General features: G+C 43.5%; 2 protein-coding genes across 6 annotated transcripts in view; one reads left to right on the top strand and one right to left on the bottom strand.

Moving 5' to 3' along the window:
• Positions 1 to 21,022, top strand: part of METTL9 (methyltransferase 9, His-X-His N1(pi)-histidine) — a 58,880-nt gene extending 37,858 nt beyond the window's left edge. For 3 of the 4 annotated variants that reach the window (XM_017342523.3, XM_008257874.4, XM_070064594.1), the window contains exon 5: positions 18,808 to 21,022. In XM_017342523.3, the coding sequence (XP_017198012.1) occupies positions 18,808 to 19,013 (206 nt within the window). In that variant the 3' untranslated portion in view covers positions 19,014 to 21,022. The remainder of the gene's footprint in view (positions 1 to 18,807) is intronic. The other variant, XM_002711822.5, reaches the window with a different exon arrangement.
• On the bottom strand, positions 5,635 to 18,816 carry IGSF6 (immunoglobulin superfamily member 6). Of its 2 annotated transcripts, none has more exons than XM_008257872.4 (6): positions 15,671 to 18,816; positions 12,302 to 12,664; positions 9,007 to 9,113; positions 8,317 to 8,367; positions 7,867 to 7,944; positions 5,635 to 7,768 (listed from the first exon to the last, which is right to left on the bottom strand). In XM_008257872.4, the coding sequence occupies exons 1-6, from the start codon at positions 15,735 to 15,737 to the stop codon at positions 7,736 to 7,738; spliced, it is 699 nt and encodes a 232-aa protein (XP_008256094.1). In that variant the 5' UTR covers positions 15,738 to 18,816; the 3' UTR covers positions 5,635 to 7,735. The 2 variants fall into 2 exon arrangements, with proteins under 2 accessions (XP_008256094.1, XP_008256093.1); XM_008257871.4 differs by having other exon boundaries at positions 5,635 to 6,720.
• Positions 21,023 to 22,272: the final 1,250 nt, after the last annotated feature.

Here is a 22,272-nt window from a genome sequence, read left to right as displayed (position 1 = left end):
ACAGAGAGAGAAGGAGAGGCAGAGAGAGAGAGGTCTTCCATCCGCTGGTTCACTCCCTAATTGGCCGCAATGGCCAGAGCTGCATCAATCTGAAGCCAGGAGCCGGAAGCCTCTTCCAGGTCTCTCATGCAGGTGCAGGGGTCCAAGGACTTGGGCCATCTGCTACTGCTTTCCCAGGCCATAGCAGAGAGCTGGATTGGAAGTGGAGCAGCCGGGACTGGAACCAGCTCCCATATGGGATGCTGGCACTGCAGGCAGTAGCTTTTACCCTCTATGCCACAGCGCCAGCCCCAGACAGGAGGAATTTTATAAAAACATAATCGATGTAAAAAAAATAGTTGAAGCATCTTACAAGATGGTTTACAGTGAAAAGACTCTCATCTACCCCAGTTCCCTTTTAAGGTTTCTTGAATATTTTTCAGAAGTTAGTCTATGCAAATATAAGTTTGTATATATGTTTAATAAAGTACTTATGAAAATAGGTTTCCATTATAGATTCTTTTGTTGCCATTTTCCACTTAAACGTATCTAGAAAAGTATTCCTTTCCAGCACATATGCACCTCGGTTGTTTTTTGTATGTAGGCAGTGGTTTGTAGGAGCTGGCTCTGGCTGGGCTATGAGCGCCGATTGTTGTATTGGTAGGAATTTTGTGAACTTTTTGTTTTATTTGAAAGGCAGAGAAACAGAGACACATGCAGAGAGAGAGAGAGATCTCCTATCTGCTGATTCACTCCCCGAATGCCTGCATCAGCTGTGGCTGAGGCTGGGACCTGGGCATTTGATCCATGTCTTCTGCCTGGGTGGCAGGGACCCAGCCGCTTGAGTCATCACTTGCTGCCTCCCAAGGTGGGAATTAGCAGGAAGCTTTAATTGGGAGTGGAGCCAAGACTTGAACCCAGATGCTCTAATGTGGGTTGTGGGACTCCCAAGCAGCACCTTAGCCATTGCAGCAAACCCCTGCCCACTGAACTGATTTAAACACTGCACTGACTGCAGGTCACGTGGCAGTATTTACATCATGGAAGTGGGCAAACACTGCAATTAGCCTCTCCCTTCTCTAAGATGGTTGTTAAACATTTGCTAACACAGTACTGGATGTGTGATAACTTTACTTGAGGCGCCTCTTGATGTATTTTTAAACACCAGCAGTTTGCTTCATAATGTAAAAAAAGTGAAAATTTTTGTCTTGCTTCAGACATTAATTTAACTACAAAGCTATCTCTCTCTCTCTCTCTCTCTCTCGATTTTATTTACTTATTTGAGAGGCAGAGCTACAGACAGACAGAGACAGGGAGAAAGGTCTTCCATCCTCTGGTTCACTCCCCAAATAGCAGGAGCTGGGCCGATCTGAAGCCAGGAGCTTCTTTTCTTTTTTTTTTTTTTTTTTTTTTTTTGACAGGCAGAGTGGACAGTGAGAGAGAGACAGAGAGAAAGGTCTTCCTTTGCCGTTGGTTCACCCTCCAATGGCCGCCACGGCCGGCGCACCGCGCTTATCCGAAGCCAGGAGCCAGGTGCTTCTCCTGGTCTCCCATGGGGTACAGGGCCCAAGCACTTGGGCCATCCTCCACTGCACTCCCGGGCCACAGCAGAGAGCTGGCCTGGAAGAGGGGCAACAGGGACAGAACCCGGCGCCCCGACCGGGACTAGAACCCGGTGTGCTGGCGCCGCAAGGCGGAGGATTAGCCTAGTGAGCCGCAGCGCCAGCCAGGAGCTTCTTACAGGTCTCCGACGTGGGTGCAGGGGCCCAAGCACTTGGGCCATCTTCCACTGCTTTGCCAGGCAATGAGCAGAGAACTGGATCAAAAGAGGAGCAGCCGGGACACGAATTGGCACCCATATGGGATGCCAATGCCTCAGCATTGGCCCCTCGTGCCCAATCCAGCTCTCTGTTATGGCCTGGGAAAGCAGTAGAAGATGGCCCAAATCCTTGGGCCTCTGCACCTGCATGGGAGACCAGAAAGAAGCTCCTGGCTCCTGGCTTCAGATTGATGCAGCTCTGGCCATTGTGGCCAATTAGGGAGTGAACCAGCAGTTGGAAGACCCCTCTTTCTGCCTCTCCTCTCTCTGTGTAACTCTGACTTTCAATACATAAATAAACCTTTATTTAAAAAAAAAAAAAAAAAAAGAGTCCTGAGAAACCTTGCTTCTCTTTGCTTTCTGCCACTCAAAGATACAACAAGAAGTCAGATCTCTGCAGTGGGGAAGAGACCCCTTACCAGACCCTGACCAAGCGGCCATCCTGATCTCACACTTCTGGCTGCTAGGACTGTGAGAAGTGAATTTCTGTTATTTATAAGATACCCGATGTATGGTAATTTGTTATATCAGTCCAAACTAAGACAAGTTGTTTTAATGTTATTCTCTATTTATTGTCATGGGAAATGGAAATCTATATACAGAGAACTATAGTTGAATCTTTTCCAGTGAAAATTCTTCAGGCTGCTCAGATTACAGGAAGATAAATACTGTTAGGGATGCAGTGAACAGTCTTCATGAAGAGGGTTGAGGGTTGATGGCTAAGGAATGAAGTGTGCTCTCTATCTCAGTTGAAATGCTGGAAGAATATTTTTCTGTAAGAGCATCGTTCAGTTGTGTTAGAGGGTCCACTGTATACCAAGTAATGCTAGGCAGTAGAAGGTCAAAGATAAATGAGAGAAGTGCTTCTGGTCTTAAAACACGGAGTAGTATGGGAGGTAATGGCAGGACTGTGTAGTAAGAAATATGTCAAATGTTGTTGGGTTAGAGAAGGAAAGAGCCATTAACTGTCAGGGGAGTTAGCGAAAGTTTCCTGTTGGTGACATTAGAGCAGGGTTTGTTGTCTGTGAAGCATTTTTAACAGGCAGAGAGGGGGCTGTGCAAAAGCATGAAGGTGTGAACACGGCAGGGATGGGGTAGGGCGAGTTCAGTGTGACCCAAGGATAGTGTGCAAAAGAGGCCTTTGGATTGTATAATACGATAGCTCTCAATAAAAAAAAAATACTGTTGGCTAGGTGGATGAATCCAAGAATGAATATTATATATAGACCAGGCATTTTTACATGGGACCTCGCAGAATAGAACTTCCTCTTGGGAATGTGTGTTCCAAATTTCATCGTAAAAATCCATCTTCGAAACACAGCTGTTGCTTACATTGGGAAAGGCGTATTCTGAATCAAATACTAGTTTATCTGAGATATTTTGTCTCCTGGTTAGTTCAGCAAAGAGCCGTGTATTTTTAGCCCTGGAATTAAGTGCCAAATGGTTCTCTCATGAGAACATTTCAGGCATGGAAAGCCAAGACACTGTGGCAAAAAATGACCTATATGAAGGATCTCCATGAGTGAGATCCCAATGGAAAGAAGGAGGTACCTTTCTCTGAAGGAGGAGAGAACTTCCACTTTGCTTATGGCCCTGTCTAAATACTGACGGAGTGTTTTGCGGACTCAAAAGGCTTCCATAGCCTTGACAGCTCATGACAAGAACCTCGGGTGATCACTGATATCATAAATAAGAGTGTCAAGTGTTAAATCAACAACAGGAGTCACTGTGTACTTGCTCCCTATGTAGGACTTCTGCCCCTCCCCCCTTAAATTATTTATTTGAAAGTCAGAGTTACACAGAGAGAGAGAGAGAGAGAGAGAGAGAGAGGTCTTCCATCCACTGGTTCACTCCCCAATTGGCCACAACAGCTGGAGCTGTGCTGATCCAAATCCAGGAGGCAGGAGCTTCTTTAAAATCTCCCACGTGGGCACAGGGGCCTAAGGACTTGGGCCATCTTCCACTGCTTTCCCAGGCCACAGCAGAGAGCTAGATTGGAAGTAGATCAGCTGGGTCTCAAACCGGCGCCCATATGGGATGCCAGCGCTTCAGGCCAGGGCATTAACCTGCTATGCCACAGCGCCGGCCCCAGGACCTCTGTCCTTAATGAGTTGTGAGAATTAACAGTAAAATTTGTCTTCAGACAGTATTTTATATTTTGTGTGTCTGTGTGTGTGCAAACTATTGAAATCTTAGTATAGAGTTGGTCTTCTGTATATAAAGAGAATTAAAAATGAACTTTAATGAAGAATGGGATGGGAGAGGGAGGAGGAGGTGGGATGAGAGTGGGGATGGGGGGAAGAACCGCTATATTCCTAAAGCTATACCTATGAAATTTATATTTATTAAATAATAGCTTTCTGAAAAAATGTAATGGTTCTCAGAATGGTTTTTCTGTTCACCTCAATGGAGTAAGTGCTTTCTCTCTTTTTTTTTTTTTTGCCATCTAGTTTAGAAGTTCATTTATTTTACCCAAGCCAATGGTGTCAAAGTGGTGGGAGTACACAAAATAATTTAATTTGGAATATAGAAAGAAAAACATAGAGTTTCTTTATAGTACTGTTCATGGCATTGTTTAATTTCTGGTTTTTGTTTGTTTGTTTTTGTTTTTTTTAGTTTAAGATTAAAACATACATATAGGCTGTGGCATAGTAGCTTAAGCTTCTGTCTGCAGCACCGGCATCCCATATGGGCGCCGGTTTGTTGCCTGGCTGCTCCTCTTCAGATCCAGCTCCCTGCTAATGCCCCAGGGAAAGCAGTGGAAGATGGCCTAAGTGCTTGGGCCCCTGCACCCAAGTCAGAGACCTGGAGGCAGCTATGGCTCCTGGCTTCAAATGGGCCCAGCTCTGGCCATTGCAGCTGTTTGGGGAGTAAACCAATGAATGGAAGACCTGTCTCCCTGTGTTTCCCCTTCTCTTTCTAACTCTTCCTCCCAAATAAATAAATCTTAAAAAAATTACATAAATACACACAAGCATATACTACACATACACACACAAATAAAATGAAGTCTCATGCTGCCCCCTCCTTCCCTCTTCCATTTTTCTGGGCATGTATGATCAGAAAGGTTTGGTGTCACTTATTTAAGTCATCAGTGCAAAATGCTTTCAAAGGAATTTTTTAAAAAAAGAGAAAATTGTTGGGGCCAACGCTGTGGCATTGCGGGTAAAGCCACCACCTGCAGTGCGGGCATCCCATATGGGCGCTGATTGGAGTCCCGGTTGCTCCACTTCCCATCCAGCTCTCTGCTATGGCCTGGGAAAGCAGTAGAGGATGTCCCAATTCCTTGGTCCCTGCACACACATGGGAGACCCAGAAGAAGCTCCTGGCTCCTGGCTTTGGATCGGCACAGCTCTGGCGTTGCAGCCACCTAGGATGTGAACCAGTGGATGGAAGACTCTATCTCTTTGCATCTGCCTCTCTGTAACTCTGCTTTTCAAATCAATGAATAAATCTTTTTTTTTTAAAGATATATTTGCTTATTTGAAAGGCAGAGTTATAGAGGGAGAAAGAGAGAGAAATCTTCCATATACTGGTTCACTCCCCAAATGGCTGCAACGGATGGGGCTAGGCCAGCCAGGAGCCAGGAGCTTCCTTTGGGTCTCTCATGTGGGTGTCAGGGCCCAAGTACTTGGGCCATCCTCTACTGCTTTCCCAGGCACATTAGCAGGGAGCTGGATGAGAAATGAAGCAGTTGGGACTAGAACTGGTGCCCATATGGGTTGTTGGTGTCACAGGCAGCGGCTTAACCTGCTATGCCACAACGCCAGCCCCAAAGGGATCTTAAAATATTTTAAAATTCCATCTGGGTTTTGAAAAAGATAGGCCTCACTTAATGCCAGTTTAAAAGAAGTATTTTAATGAAATACATATAATAGTTTATAATTCATGTTTCATGATGCATGCACACTTTTGGATATTTTAGATTTTTACACTCAGGTAGCTTTCAGAGAGGAATCTATACTATTTTTTTTTAGTGAAATGATAATTAACTGCAGAACTGTCTTTGCTGTACCCAGTCCCTTATCTGATACCTTCCTATGTTGCTTAACAGTTAAGTTAGTCTTGCTGAGGTCCTTGTAAAGTCAGTGCATTGCCCATGCCTTCCCCAGTGTTGTAAATTAACACAACACTGACATCTAGAGTCAGCTGTGGCTTATTTGTCCCGGAACTTTCTGTTTAATCAGCTTTGGAGTCTTTGTATCTTGACTTTTGTCTTCTGACTCTATTCTTTTGTCTCTTCTCACTTTTTGTTGGTAGCATGATGTAAGTTATTTGGCATCCTGCACCAGGAAAATATGCATGATACTATTGCCCCATTACAGTATCAGAAGAAATGACTTTTACTTCGAGGTACTTTTCAGAACGAACTTCTCAAACTCAAATTTTGGCACCGTCCTCTTGCCCTTTTTCCCTTCCAGCTGATTCTGATTGTCCCATCCTGTCTACAACTTACAACGACAAGTCTTCCACTCACGATTAAAGCAGGTGGTTTAACTTCTAAAGCTCCTCAGGGTGACAGTCATCACATACCTCATACATTGAATGAACCAAGCAGAGCATGCATATTGTAAAAATGTTTGGAAAAGTTAGGCTGAACTTTTTGAAACTGTTAGGCTGCTGAGAATTTTTTTTTCACAAATTAGGAAAATATTTTTAGCTGTATTTTGTTGAGTTTCAGTATTTTCATAATTACCTTCAGCTATGGTGTTTTATACTCTGGTATTTTCCTCACAGCCAGTTGTTTTGTCCGTTTATAACTTTGGTATTTCTTTCTAAGACCTACTTGGTCTGTGTCCATTAATGTTGCCAGGGAATCTGGAGTTGCACATTGAGTGACTTAGGTGAAAATGGCATTGGTTTTATGGTCTTTCATAGTAGGAGAGTGTGCTTCTGTTTTCATAAGTGTTGTTTTCTTTCTCCTATGTAGAAAATAACAAGCCACGTTTAAGGTTAGGTAACCAATGATTCATTGTTCAAACAACAGATACGCTCCTAGGCCTTCTTGCATTCTGGACCTCAGGTGCCCTTCCAGAAATCTTAGAGGTCAGGTTACCACTTTCCCTGTACTTGTCGTAGGATACGGGAACTGAAAACAGTTTTCTTGTTCAAAGCCTTGCTTAGGAACTTTACAGTTTTTACTTCCGGGGCCTGCCTTCAGGCCACTTCCCTTTGTTGAACAACTTGCCCCAACCTCATTAAGAAGAAATAGTGAGGAGGCGTTTATAGTTATTCCCTGTGGTATCTGAGGTGATTGGCCCTCTGTCTTTATGTATTTGTGTATACACGGACGAATAAGAAGGCTCCCTAGACAATGGTCTCTCCTGGGTAAAAGTTCTTTTTAAAACTAGATTTAAGAAAAAAACCCCACATTTCATATCAACATCCTGTTATATGTGCTCTCTTGGCAACTGTTTAAGAAGAAGATACCTTTAGGAGTATACGAAAGTTCATCATTTTGTATGCATTTTCGTTTAAGTTCAGGCAATCTGGTCATGTGTCACAGAGACCAGGTGTCTGCTCTGTGAGCTCTAAGACAGCATCCTGTTTGAAAAGCCTCTTTTTTGTAAGACTTTAAAAGAATATTTTCAGGATGTATTACAGATAGGATAGATGTATACTTCCTGTCACTCAAACCCCCAAGACTGAAGACATACTCGTTTCTTGACTCATTAGCTGCAGTTTTTCTAATATGAATATATTACTCCCTTATTCATAACAAGTAACTTTTTCTTTATCGTTTGATCCCCAAATGTTTGCAGCTTTCACTTAGTGCCTATCACTGCATGCACGATTCTGTGTGAAGCGGCTTTCACCGACAAAAGCCTTGCATCTGTACTATCTGTGTGCAGTGTGCTTCTGAGAGCTCCCCTGCCACTAAGACGCCCGCCTGGGGCCGTTGATGCTGTGTCAGATGTCCTTCATTTGTGTAAGAATTCATCTTACGGGCAAGTCCTCCTCCAGGCTTTGCTAAAGAAAAACACGATTATTGACAGTGTGTTGGCAGTAGAGCTTTTTTCAAACATGCTTTATATCTGTATTAAATCTTCTTGATATTTGACACTTACAGGTTGTTGGCTTCTGCCCACGTATCTCTTATGGTACAGTTCTTGAGCAATTTCCTGAAAAATTCTCCGAGCACTTTTCTGTAAATACAGTGAGAAAAAAATCTCTTCTGTGACCGTGAGCCATGAATGCTGTACATCATAACTTTTTCTTTGCTACAACCAATCTCAGATGTTCAACCACACAACACAATGCCTGTAGTTTTTCTTTTCATTTGGAGTACACTGATTAGAATTTATGGGTGAGAACTGTCACACTTAAATCACAGTTCACCACTTGAATTTACCATGGACTTTCTGGACAACAGCAAATGTTAGTATCTATGATACAGAGTTACTCTGCTGTCTGTTGCTTGCTTGCTTGCTTTTGTTTTTGTTTCCCAAAATCCTTCAGATTTGAAGTGATTACAGCCAACCACAATTCAAGAAATATTGACAAGTATAGATCTGTACCTTTTGTGGATCTTCTTTTGTTTTTTTGTTTCTTAGGATGTTAGATTTTGCCTGCCAAGAAGAAAAAGGAAAGTCTATAAAACATCTCTTGTGACAGATGTCTGTACCATAATTAGATTTGAATGGTATAAGTAAAAGTTAATACTTTTCATATCATTTCTAAGAGACTTTTATTCCATTAATAAGTCAATTTAACAACTTTAACCAATATTGATTTTAGGATTTACCATAATCCTAATATAAACATACACATCCCTTCTTATGCAATCAAAAGGTATTCTTTCTCAATAACTTGAGTCCTGTTTGAATATTTAACACATCCTCTAATCTCTTCATGAACCTTTTTTGCTCATAAAGACCATCCTTGGGACTTTCATAGATGACAATAGTGCCCTCCTCACCTCTCCAGCCCCGACCCCTGCAGTAGAAAAATAGCATAGAAGGTGATCTCTTAGCCCTGTGTTAAAGAGAGCACTGTAAATCATGTACCCTGTATGGTAAGAATTTCGGGGTTGACAGTCCATGCCTTCTGTTGACCTTTCTGTGACTGGTGTCCCCACACTTAGAAGGGAGGTGCTAGCTAGGTGAGCCCATTTCCGAGGCTCACAGCTTGTGGAGAGGTGGAAGCTGTGCTCCTTAAGATAATATTCACGGCTGTAGGAACACCCAGTGCAAGAAGATTTGGCTTACTTTGGAGAAGATGATGAAGATGACGCAGACGCCAGCGATGTAGATGGAGAGCAATGCTAGGAGAGCCGTCAGCAGGCTCCGCACTTCCCTGCTGAGAAGCTTGCTTTCTTCATTACCAACCAGAGAGACACAGTCACTATTGACACATATTCTTGCAAATATACATATAAAATATAATTGAAGCTACATGTTAGAGGCAAAACATGAACTCACCCTGCCTGCCTATCATATAAAACATTATTCAGGATCTCTTCAGAAAACACCCAGTTGTATGATAGTTAAAGCTGGGTCACTACTTCTTCAAATATATTATACCAAAAATGTTACCAAGGAGTGTTTTTATTTTTATTTTATTTTTTAAAAAGATTTATGTATTTATTTGAGAGGCAGAGTTACAGACAGAGAAAGGGAGAGAGAGAGAGAGGTCTTCCCACTGGTTCACTCCCCAAATGGCCGCAATGGCTGGAGCTGCGCCGATTCGAAGCCAGGAGCCAGGAGCTTCTTCTGGGTCTTTCGTGTGAGTGCAGGGGCCCAAGCACTTGGGCCATCTTCTACTGCTTTCCCAGGCCATTAGCAGGGAGCTGGATTGGAAGTGGAGCAGCCAGGACTCGAACTGGTACCCACATGGGATGCTAGCACCACAGGCAGAGGCTTAACCTACTGTGCCACAGCACTGGCCCCAATGAGTGTTTTTAAAAATAAAAAACTTAGGGGCTGGTGCTGTGATGTCGTGGGTAAAGCCACCGCCTGTAGTACTGGCATCCCATTTGGGCACCAGTTCAAGTCCTGGCTGCTCCACTTCCAATGCAGCTCTGCTATGACCTGGGAAAACAGTGGAAGATGGCCCAAGTCCTTGGGTCCCTGCACCTGCGTGGGAGACCCGAAAGAAGCTCCTGGCTCCTGGCTTCGGATTGGCACAGCTCTAGCCGTTGCGGCCAATTGTGGAGTGAACCAGCGGATGGAAGACCTCTCTCTCTGCCTCTCCTTCCCTCTATGTAACTCTCACTATCAAATAAATAGATACATCTTTAAAAAAAATAAAAACTTAGGGGTAGGCATTTGGCTAGCAGTTATGCCACTGGTTGGAATATGTGCACATTGCAGTTCTTGATTTAAGTCTTGGCTGTGCTCCCTATTCCAGCTGTCTGCTAATGTTTACCCTCGAAGATAGCAGGTGATGGCTTGAGTACTTGGGTCCCTGCTGCCCATGTGGGAGACCTGGATTGAATTCCTGGCTCCCAGCTTCAGTCCATTTTGTCTGTTCCCTCTTTCTTTTCTTCCTCTCCCTCTCTGCCTCTCAAATAAATAAGTAGATAAAATTTAAATTCAGAAAAACTTAACAAATTCTATCCATCTTTCATATGCTAAAACTATTTTTTATTAAAAACCTTACTAGAAGTTAGATAAACATTTCAACATATTTTGAGGGCATTTGAAATTTCTTTTGGTGGAAGTGTGGTCAAGAATCTACCTTTGTAAATGAGATATTTCACATGTGCTTGTTAGTGCTAACATGTGTATAACCTTGGGACCATCAGTGTATATACACAGTTGGATAGTATGGCCAGTAAGGGAACCTGAGGGGCTGGCATTGTGGTGTAGCGGGTTAAGCCACCACCTGCAACAACAGCATCTCATGTGAGTGCTAGTTCTAAAGTCCCAACTGTTCTACTTCCAATCCAGCTCCTTGCTGATGGACTGGAGAAAGCAGCAGAAGATGGCCCAAGTGTTTGGGCACCTGCCACCCATATGGGAGTCCTGGAAGAAGCTCCTGGCTCTTGGCTTCAACCTGGCCCAGCTCTGGCCATTGTGGCCATCTGGAGAATGAACCAGCATTTGGAAGATCTCTCTCTCTCTCTCTCTCTCTCTCTCTCTCTAATACTCTGATTTTCCAATAAAAAAAAAAATCGTAAAAAGGAACCAAAAAGGCTGTACATTGAGAATCAAAGCACTTGTTGCTCTTTTAAAGACAGATTTTTTAAGTGGCACGTGTGCGGTTCCTTCTTTATAATGAAGCCCACTATGCTATACTTTTAATTAAATATCCTGTGGATATTGGATGTGTGAACTCATTATACATTTTTATTTGTGAAACCAACAAAGTAACCACATTTATATAACTGTAAAAGATGTTTATGTGCTACAGTAGGAGCTCTGGCAGGAAGCTGCCATGTCTGTTTTAGGGAAACTTTCACTTCTGCCCTTAAAGAGGAGTCTCTCTTTACAGCCATTTTCCCTTTTGGCATTTTTTGTGATAGATGGCTAATGCAGTGAAACTTAGAAGTAGTATGTGTGTTATGATCAATAGCTAACCTTTATTATTTACTACATGCCAGGCACTATTAAAAGCACTTTATTAAGTCACTCATAAAACTCATTTATAATTTATCTCCCCAGTGAGAATAAACTAAGGCTAAATGACACTTGAGAATCAGAGGGCCATTGGAACACCTGTAATAGTTTAAAACAGGGATTGTAACAGCAAACAGTCTTGGGTCCCAGAGTCCTGTTTTAAAACCAAAAGGCTGGTTGATTCTGAGCTCATGTTTCATGACCTCAGGGCTCCTCACACCAGCAACCTTTTTAAGAAAAAAGATTCAAAAAAGGCAAGGAGTTCCTTCCCATGGCTTCCTTCCCCCGGAATCATATGATAAGCTTCTGCTCTGAAATTTCTAAATCTTGAACAACTCAGGGAGATGACTTGATGAAATTATTTATAGGAGTTAGGTTTGATGTCCTCGTGTGGGTGAGGAATTGTCATGGGTTTTAGCAAATCTCAGGAAGCCATTGCTTTCTGTTCTCTATATCTAGGCAGTGTGGGAAGGGTCAGGATCCTCTAGTGGCTTCTTTTCAAGTTTGTATTTATTCTCCTTAATGTGTATTCTTTCTGGTCTGATTTATTGATCATTGATGCTTGTTCTAGATGGTGGTACAACACTGGACCAGTTCTTGAGAGAGCTGATTTAGTTAATCATTGTTTAAGTTTTCCTTTAAACTAGTTACCTCACACCCAATCATTGCAGTTGGCAAGAAGGAAGAACTTGGTCCACCTTCACTAGTGAAGTCTGGATATTGAAAGCAAACCTGGCCTCCAGCACACCATTGACCGTGGATGCTGGGAGCCGGGCTCAGAGTCCGTTTTCAATTCAAACTCATACCACCCTGGCCTCAGATCATGCCTTTCACTGGTTCAGGTATTAAGTTAACAAACTTATAATTTGTGCAGGTAAGTGACGTGCGACTTTAAGGGCTGAGCAAAATGTGAACAAACATGGTGAAATGAAGCCCAACTGACCTCTCACCACCAGCATGGTCCCATCTCCAGTTTGCTTAGCTCCCGGTGCCAGTGCATGAGTAGCAACAGCGATTCCACAGATGTAAATTGCACTGTCGTTTGAAGTCACTCTGTTTATGGTGAGGGAAACTTGATTTTGGGCTAGTACTTCCCTCACTGTGAATTTGTCTGCCTCACTTCTGCAGCCATTCAAGCACAGGTTCTCAGGCTGTTGCACGCCATGGCGGAACCACAAGCTTGTTGTTTGCGCCGAAGGGCAGCCACTCTTGGAGAAGGTGCAATCGATAGTGACAGTCTTGTAAGTGAGGTCCACTTCCAAGTAACGTGGTTGTGTGATGGAGACGGTGCAGGCCCCCACAGCACCTGCAGGAGGAAGCAGGAGTGGTTTGTTGAGCGGTTTTCTCACCTCACTTTGCCTGAGTTCTGACATGTGTAGTTTAGGAAACCCAGCTGTTCCTTTCAAGCAAGGTTATCAAGGTGCACACCAGTGGTCCTTGTTTGTCTTAACTTGTGTGATTCCTGACCTCTGCCTGCTGGTTTGCCGGGTGTCTGGCTCCTGGAAGACAGCCCCAGAGAGGCTGCAGCTGGAACCCACGTCGTGAGCAGAGGTGGCAGCTGACCAGAGTTTGAAGATCAGGCTTCCATGTACCCTCTTGCGTTTTACAAGCTTTCCTTTGATCCTTCGCGGGCCATGGAATCCCTCAGAGCCTGAATTGTCCCCTGTACCCCTCGACACATAGGCGTGTTGTATTCAGCCTGGTAGCGTGGATCAAAGCTCCTCACACAGATGCTGTAGCCTCTTACTGAGCTCATGAGCAAGAGGGATTTTTTGGCCTTGTGGAGGTTGAGATTACTAGGAATTCACTGCAATTCACAATTGGTCTTTTGTGAGCCAGGCATCCCTTTGGGAAACACGATAGAAGGCAAGATGTACACCTGTGGAAATGTAGCCCTGGCGTAGCCTGCAAGGTCTTTGATTATTGAGCAGAGGCCGAGTGAGCCAGCCACGCTGTGGCTGAGATCAGATTTCTTCCTGGCACTTGTACCCTATTCTGTAGTCTCTTGTAGCGTTTATCTTATTTGATTAACAATATTGTGTTAAAGAGTAGACTTGAGTTCGAATCCTCCCTCTACCAGTTGCCAGCTCTGTGATCCCTGTATCTGTGCAGTAGAGTTGGGGTAGTTATCGTTGATATTGTACAGTTAATGCGAGTTAAGTAAGCAGCTTCTTAAGGAGTATTTACATGCCTACAACGTAGTACTTAGTAAAAGATATCTGTTGCTGCTGCTGCTGTCATTTTAGAGATGAGGGGATGTGCTACTGGGGATTTGCAGGCTGGTGCTCCGTTTGCCAGGCAGTGCACCTACCCAAGTCAGGCAGCCTGGGTGCCCCACCTTGGCCCTCTAGTCCCAGGCATGTGAGGCTGGAAGGCTCTCAAGTGCTGATACAAATGGCAAGGCCTGACCTCAACCCTTTCTGGGACAAGGGAGGCCATATATAAAATAGTATTGGTTGAGACAAAATGGGATTTATCTAATTTATATTGCACATATTCTGCCAGGTTCTCTGGTTCCAAGCAGTCTGATTTGTCTCCTTGGCTACTGTAAATGAACTTAGAAAGTAGCCCAAGAGGTCTGCTGCTTAAGTTTGAGAAAGGGGCTCTTTCTCACTTAACATTTTTCTTATAGGTTCTCATTCAGAACAGAAGAGAGATTAAAATTAGCATCGTGTCATTTGTGATGCAGCCTCTTTTTGGTGCATCTTAATTTTAGTGTTCACACAGTTTGAGGCGTGCTGGGCAGTTTGCTGGGAGGTGATAAATATAAAGCAGCCGAGAGGGCACGGTGGGCTCTGGAGGTTCTGCAGGCCTTTGTCTGCAGGAGGCTCAGCCCAGCATGGGCTTCAGCCAGGGCCCTGAACTCACCTCTGGTCAGTACAACCTCAGGTCTGCTGCCCAGGACTGATCACCTTAGAGAGACACAGGAACTTTTACTATGTAGAGTCACCCTTATACATTGGAAATTTGGAACAGTTGGGCCTGCTAGAGTGTAGTAGAGTTAAACTGTGTCTCAATCTCAAGTCAGCTTCTAGATAAAAATGTTGGAAGATGACTTTTAGCACAATTCTTTAAGCACTGGCGGCACAGGATAAAGTAGGTATTCACAGATTTGGAGTTTGGTCTTGGTTTAACCTGCAGCTTCACCACTTGGCAGAGAAGGTGCTAGCCTGGGGGACTCAGTAAGTACTCTGCAAATGCCCTTGTGACTGATGGCCTTGCTTCTCTTCCACTCAGCCAGTGGTGGTGGCTCCCTACCCAGACACCCTTGTAAGGAAATGGCTGTTCCTCCCCCACCAGTTAAGCAACATATTAGCAAAAAAGAGAAGTTTGGATAATAGATCATACCACAGTCTGCGCCTTTGAAAAATTTCTCTTTAAGAAATCTCATTCTATAGGGTTTGTCTTTTTAAAACATAGTATCTGCTGAGAAGGTTGCAAATTTATCTCTCCTTAGTGGAGGAGATTTAAAAATCATTTTTGTATTTTAAAATCTAAGTTAGAAAATAAATAGGGACCTAATTTTTCACACTTACAATAAGCGTTTTGTTAGAGAAGATTTCCCGTGTACACAAAAGTAGCAGACTAACCCAGTGAGCACCCTACCATCCCAGGCCCCAGCCCAGTCTTCTCACCTCTCATTCCACCAACTCCCTCACTCCCGTGTCATTTTAGGGCAAATCCCAGACATTTTATGTGCACATCTTTCAGGCTATATCTCTTAAAGACAAGAATTCTTATTTAAAATAACACTAAGATAGTTTATAAAGGTCATATATATCTGTTAGGAAAATAAAAGTGGAAGCAAAAAGTCACCCTTGTTCCTTTGTTCAAAACAATCACTGTTGACATTTTGACATGTTCCTTAGAGATGGTAAGAAATTAATTTTAAGAACTTTTGCACCCTTCCCTGCCCGATAGTCTGAATGCTCAGGAAACACTTTCTCTCTCACTGAGAAACACGTACATTTTAACAATGGTTTTGTGATGGGGGTGCCATTGCTAGAAAATATTCAGCAAATACCCGTCTAGTGCTCACTCTGTAGAGTGAATTTGCCTCTAAGGGACTTAAATCACTTGATGACTATCCCAAGTGGCTTTAAGAATATTTTCAACCCCTCAGTGAGCTGTTCTCTAAAGCAGCAAAGGGAATTTCCAGGCATTTAATAGGAAACTTTTCTCAGCGATTCTTTTATTCCCCCTTTCACTGGGGAAAAAGGAAACTTATCAGCTCTAACAATTTCCTTCATGTTACACATTTAAAAATTATTCTGTAGGAGCTTAAAATAGAAATGTATTAAAAGAACCTTACCGATATAAAATAGGATGAAATTGATTCCCAGATGGGGGCCGATCTTGCCTTTGTGAGCAGTTTCCATTTCTCTTTCCTTTTCTCTCTCTGTGTTTGGAAAGAGACTTGGCTTTTATTTTTTCTCCTTTTTTTTTTTTTTAAGAAAGCAAGAACTGAAGAGAGGAACTCTTATTAAGGAACCACAATTGGGAACTTTTTGAAATTGTGTAAAGATGGTTCGTAATCGAGTTGCACCATGTAAAGTTTAGATTTCAGCCTGTGGCACGTTTCTGAGTATGCATGTGACCCCACCCCCATGGGTTTTACAAATCCTCCTTAGGTGTGAGCTGTTTTGAGTGACATTTGGTGTACAGGTAATGTAGTGCATACTCCAGGAAGGAGTATGATTTGACAGATAAGCAGTGCTCGGTATTTCCAGAGCAGGCCAGTTGCTGGCTTGGGGCACCTTCTGTGTGCCTTGCTCTGGGCTGGTACCTGCTGGGCACAGAGTTGGAGAGACCAGAGAAGAAGTAGCAAACAGCACATCTGAGTTCAAGAAGAAAATACATAGTCTGTCATGAATTAGTTATGTCCCAAGTTTTGGAATCAAAGACCCTCCCCCCTTAACTTTTTTTTTGGAGACTTATTTATTTATTTGGGAGAGAGGGAGAGAGAGAAAGAGAGAGGGAAAGGGAGAGAAAAGAAGAGAGAGAAAGAGGTCTTCCATCCCCTCATTCACCCTGCAAATGGCCACAACTGCCAGGTCTGGACCAGGTGGAAGTCAGGAGCCCTAAGGATTCCATCTGGGTCTCCCAGGTGGGTGGCAGGGAGCAGTACACTTGGGCCATCTTCTGCTGCCTTCCCAGGCGCATGTAGGGAGCTGGGTTTGAAGCAGAGCAGTGGCAAGTTGAACTGGCACTCTAATATGGGATGTCAGTGTCACAACCAGCTTAACCCACTGTGCCAGCCCCTAAAAGTTTTAAAAATTTATTCATTTGAGAGGCAGAGAGAGAGCATGTACTCCCATCTGCTAATTCCATACCTTTGGGAGTCAGAAACTCCATCCAGATCTCCCACGTGGGTGGCAGAGACTTAGCTACTTGAGCCATCATATTGCCTCCTAGGGTCTGCATTGGCAGGAAGCAGATATTGAACCCAGGTATTCCAGTATGAGGCGTGGGCATCTCAACTGCTAGACCTAATACCCACCCCCAAAGATCCCCTTTTAATGTATTGTAAAGCAAATACGCAGCATCCCAACCTTATTAACCCTCCCTCCGGGCTTGGAGGCGGTAAAGTGTCATCAGTCAGACTCTTCTTTGTAAGCAGCAGGAGCTGACTCCGGCTGACTTAAGCAAAAGGAAACATATTGAAAGGATTTCGGCACAGCTCCCAGAGGAGGCCTGAGGAATCGTGTGTGGTGTGCCCAGCCAGCAATGATGGGCCAAATCACGCTGTGAAACCGGTCTGGAGGCACACTGCGGCTGCCAGGCACCGGATGCGTAAGCTTTCCCATCAGTGCCGCTCAGCTGCTGCCCCAGCTGCCTGGTCTCACTGCCATCGCCTGCCCCCTCGGCCTTCCCCTGGCCCTAAACAAGCCCCATGTTTCCACCTCCCTGGGTCACTAGGTTTTCATCTCAGGTCTCAGATGAGTGTCAGAACCTAAGTCATATCCCAAGGCCTCACCTGCAAGGAAGGCTGGCACGCTGCTTCCCCAGGCTTTGCCTCCCACCAGGACGCTGCCGAGGGAACTCCCCAGATGTGGGAGAGGGCTCCGGGCCGGGCCGCTGAAAGTAAGGAGCAGTCTTCTGCTACAGCAGTTGTGCCCTTGACATCTGCTGATAATCTGTCTTTTCTCATCAACACAAAGTCATCCTCAGTATGAATTTTAGTAACACTTCTAAGGATATATGCGGTTTTTTTTTTATCACCATAGCATCTAAAATTATCCCAAAATGTAAATCTATTATGAGGGATCATCAAAAAGCTCATGGAAAGTAGGTGTAAAAAATGGTACATGGATTTCAAAATATTTTTTACACCAAAATAAATATCTTTTACTGGGGCTGGCACTGTGGTGTGGTATGGAAAGCCACCACTTGCAGTGCTGGCATTCCATATGGGTGCCATTTTGAGTCCCAGCTGCTCCACTTCGGATCCAGCTTGGGAAAAGCGGTGGAAGATGGTCCAAGTCCTTAGACCCCTGCACCCACGTGGGAGACCAGAAGAAGCTTCTGGCTTCGGATTGGCCCAGCTCTAGCCATTGTGGCCATTTGGGGAGTGAACCAGTGGATGGAAGATCTATTTCTCGCCCCCTTCCCCCCTCCCCCTCCCCCTTTCCCTGTCTGTAACTCTGCCTTTCAAATAAATAAATCTTAAAAAAAAGATTACTTCTGATTCCATTTTCTTTTTTTAATTTATTAATTCCATTTTCCACAAACTTCTTGAAGCACTCGTGTGTCTGTGTGTGTGTCCCTAGTCAGTGCTTGCCTTGAGTGTGTATTTGAAAGACCTTCCCTATTCCTTGTTTCCCAGAATACCTGCTGCTCCCAGGTTTGGGACTGACTGACTCCTCCATTCTCGTGTTCTGAAAATCTAGGGTGTGGGTCAGCTTCCTTTGAAAAACACTGCTGATGATCTGTTTTTATAAATTAAAATCCCTCATGAGCCTGTTTTTATGTTCAGCCTGATAAATCTCTCTAGGTGGGAAATTTACTGCTTCAGTAATATTTTCTTGTATTTGGTCAAAGGCCCCTTTCAAATATCATGTTACTGTTGCCTCAGTATTTAATGACTCCAGTGTTTAATGACCAGTTTTCTGAATCTCGGCCATTACACCTCCTAATCGGTCCCACAGAGGGAACCACTGGAGACACTGTCAGAGAAGGTGACAGCACGGGCTTTGGATCCTAACAGGCCTGGTTGCATTTCTGCTCTGACGCTCGTTAACTCTGTGGGTGAGGTAAGTTCTGCCCCGGTGAGCCTGTGCTCCTGTGCCCACCTGCCTCAGGGTGTCCCTGAGTGTGAGGGATAGGATCCACCGGAGCACCCAGTGCCTGGAATATTCCAGGTTCTTGGGAGAGACTGTTCCTTCCCGATCTCCTCTTTAAAGAGCTTGTTTGTTCAAGAATTTAACTCATTGTTTTTATTTGTTTTAGTAGGTGGCAAGTGGGAGAAACCATCAGAAATTTTGGAAATCAAGGGACAGAATTGGGAAGAACAAGTGAACAGTCTGCCTGAAGTTTTCAGCAAAGCTGGTTTTGTTATCGAAGCGTTCACCAGACTGCCATACCTGTGTGAAGGCGACATGTATAATGACTATTATGTTCTGGATGATGCTGTCTTTGTCCTCAAACCCGTGTAAACATGTGGAGGCCAGAGTCTTCTGAGCCCACCCCAAGATTGCACCCTCAAGAGGAGGGTCTGCGTTCACAGTTGTGTGATGGAAGGGCCTCTGGGGACTGCCATTTTAACTATCAAGTAGGAACTTAAAAACCAAAATACTAATTATTTCTTTGTAGTGTGTAAAAGGAATGTTTTTAAAAAGCAAAACCCCAACTCTTTGTGGATTTTTATCAGCTCTTAACTCGGAGTCACACTCCAATGCAGGTCACCCTCCAATGATGATGGAAGATATTTTTTATACTTAATTGCCGTAGGGACTCATTCCCAGACAAAGCAATAGTCATGACTTCATGGAACCAACATGTGGATTGTTTTTAATACAATGAAGACTGGCAATAAAGCTGTCTGTTCAATTCCAAATATTGGTTATAAGGTTTAGCCACTGATATGCTTTCATGTTCAGAAATTCTGTTACTATTCAAGAAGATGTTTTTAATCATGCTAATAAACTTTTTTGGAGATCACTTTGGCATCATGTTTGAGTTAATATGAGGCTTCTCTGGCATTTTTTTTTTTAATTGCTTTGGCTTCAGGAGTATCCAAAATAATAGCAGAATGTGATCAATGCAGACAACTTGGACATGTGGTGAAGGAAGGCTTCAGACAGAGGCAGAGGGATTATTGCAGATTGCATGAAAGCCAAGGCAATCCAGACATCCCTCCCAAGAGCAGCCGCATTCAGATCGGTACTTTTGGAACCACCCTGCTCCCCAGTTAATGTTGCTTTGAGAAATGCAAAACACCTGGTTCTGGCTATGTGGTAACTTAAGTCCTACACTCAGAACTTTTGTTTTTCTGGACTATCTCAGGTTCTAAGAACTGAAGCATTCTGTTGTGTCTATTGACAGAATACAACCAAAAATTGTTTTAATTCACCTTGTTACTCTACACTTGGATACCTCTTTTTCAGAACTTGGCTGTTCCCAAAATCCTTAACTGAGCTTACTCTCTGACAAGAATATGGTTTGATGAAGACCATGTCAGACTCATGCATTCTAGAATCCCCGAGTGCCTCCCACAATCAACCCGAAATGTTGCAGTAGAGGAACTCATTAGCAAGATCAATAACCATTGTAGATATTCCAAAGAGCAGATCGTTTAACTCAGAATCTAAAATCTCAGTAATAACAGAGATGCCGATTTGAGATTGTGGTTATTAACAATATGTTATTCTCACAGCTCTGGGTCTTTTTTCATCCAGGTGTTTCATTAAATAGTCTCATTTATATGCTCACAGAAGTCATCAAATCAACAGTTACTGCAACACCTGGGTGTAAAGGCAGATTAAAGCCTTGAGAAGAATGGCTTTATTATCCATTAAGAACAGCAATCCCACTTCCTCACTCCAACATCTCCCACTGTTACTGTGTAGTCATAATCAGAGTTGGGTTATGTGATTTATGCAAAATTGTTATTGGAGTGTTCTAATGATTTTTTTCCAGGAATTCAAAGAAGTGACATACAAATACTTAGCACCCTAGATTGTAAAAATAGAAAGAGGAAATGAATAAATTTAGGTCTTGTACAGTTGGCATTTGCTTCTTTATGAAGTGTCATGATCAGAGGTTGCTGTTTAAACTGTCGAATAAGAGTGATGGATGCTCAGAGGCAGGTGCCCCAAGTGTCATTAACTTTCAAGTTGATAGTTAATTTCATGGTCTTTTAAAAACATTAACCCCAAGAAGCAGAAGCAGCACGTACACTTATATATCTTAACAATAAAAATAGTTTCTCAGGAAAATCTGAGGTTCTCCGAAGACCTGCTTTTTAAGAGTGCTATTTTATGGTGAAAAATTAAAACCAGCAAATGTGCTATTTCCTATCTGCTTTTCAAGTCTTGTTTGTGTGTCACCATTCCACTAGGTGGCGGTGTTGCTTACTGAGTGTCAATGGCTTCTTTTTCCTCTAAATGGAATGTGTTTTCTTCCCCAAAGTACATACAATAAAGCTGCCTTCTTGTCTGCACCATTCTCTGTGTAAGTGCTTCATATCAAGTTCAGGTTGTGCTAGAGAAATTAATAAGAGCTATATTTGAGGTCAAAGCAAGCTAATGGACCTGAAAGGTCAGTGGAGAAAGGAAATGCAAGCTGCACCTGTGACTCCTGGCTCCTTGCACCTGCATGATAAGCCCCTGGCGTGTTCAGACCGCTGATTTCTGAGAGGAGGAGGAGAGAAGATACAATACCTATAGTCATTTCTCCCTTGTCCAGAATCGTTAAAAGCAGTATTATATTTTCTACAACCCTGTATGACCTGCCGTGGCTTTTTGCATAGTTGACTTTTAAACAGAGAAAATGCTGGGTAGGGGAAATAAAGTAAAGCTGACTTGTTTTAAGTTGTCTTTCTGAGTAAAGCTTTGTTTTCACCTAGTTCTGAGCACAGGATTAATAGACTTGCAGTGAAGTGGGATATTTTCATCAGTTGCTTCTCGTCACTTGGATACTGATAGAAGTGTTCCATCTCTCTAATAATGATGGCATATTCCTCATAGGCTTCCAATGGCGGAAGTGACCTGCCGTAGTTTGGCAGATGCCTGTGTCCCCCTAAATCAGTGTGTCTCTTAGACATGCAGTGAATCAGAGAGAGCTGGGCTGAGGTGTACTGTCTAGAGCCTCCTAATTGACTTGAAGGAGGCAGGATGCTCACAAACTTAGATACTGCCATCTTATTATAGAAGATACAAAACCTGGATTGGCAGAAGGATGTGTGCACTGCATCCCTGCTAAGAAACATTTGCTTTATCTAAATAAAAAGAATGCACCCAGGGGTCAGGTGTTTGGCCAAGTGGTTAAGATATCTGCATCCCATGCCAGAGTGCTGGGGTTCAAGTCCTGGCTCTGCTTCCCATCCCAGCTTTCCAGTGTGCACTGTGGCAGGCAGCAGGGTCAGTGTCCCCTCTCTGGTAGACCCAGATTGGGTTCTGGACTCGGCTTCAGCCTGGCTCAGCCTCAGCCATTGCAGGCATTTGGGGAGTGAACCAGTGGATGAGAACTCTCTTTCTGTGCCTCTCAAATTAAAAAAAAAAAAAATCCAGAACTATTAGGGAGGTAGTGCTGCTCTTTGGTAACTAGTGGGTGATGAGTCAGCAGTTAAGCAATAATGAACAGACAACAATGAATCACAAGAATCTCATGTATGTGATAGCTATAAAGGCATTCATATTTTGCTGCTTGCTTTATCAGTGTTTCTAATATACTTGTGCCACCCTTGTCTTCTAT

This window comes from Oryctolagus cuniculus, chromosome 19 (genome assembly GCF_964237555.1).
Source record: "Oryctolagus cuniculus chromosome 19, mOryCun1.1, whole genome shotgun sequence".
NCBI lineage: Eukaryota > Metazoa > Chordata > Mammalia > Lagomorpha > Leporidae > Oryctolagus > Oryctolagus cuniculus.
The sequence above is the reverse complement of the archived record's forward strand: the minus strand, read 5'-3'. Positions and strand labels throughout refer to the sequence as shown.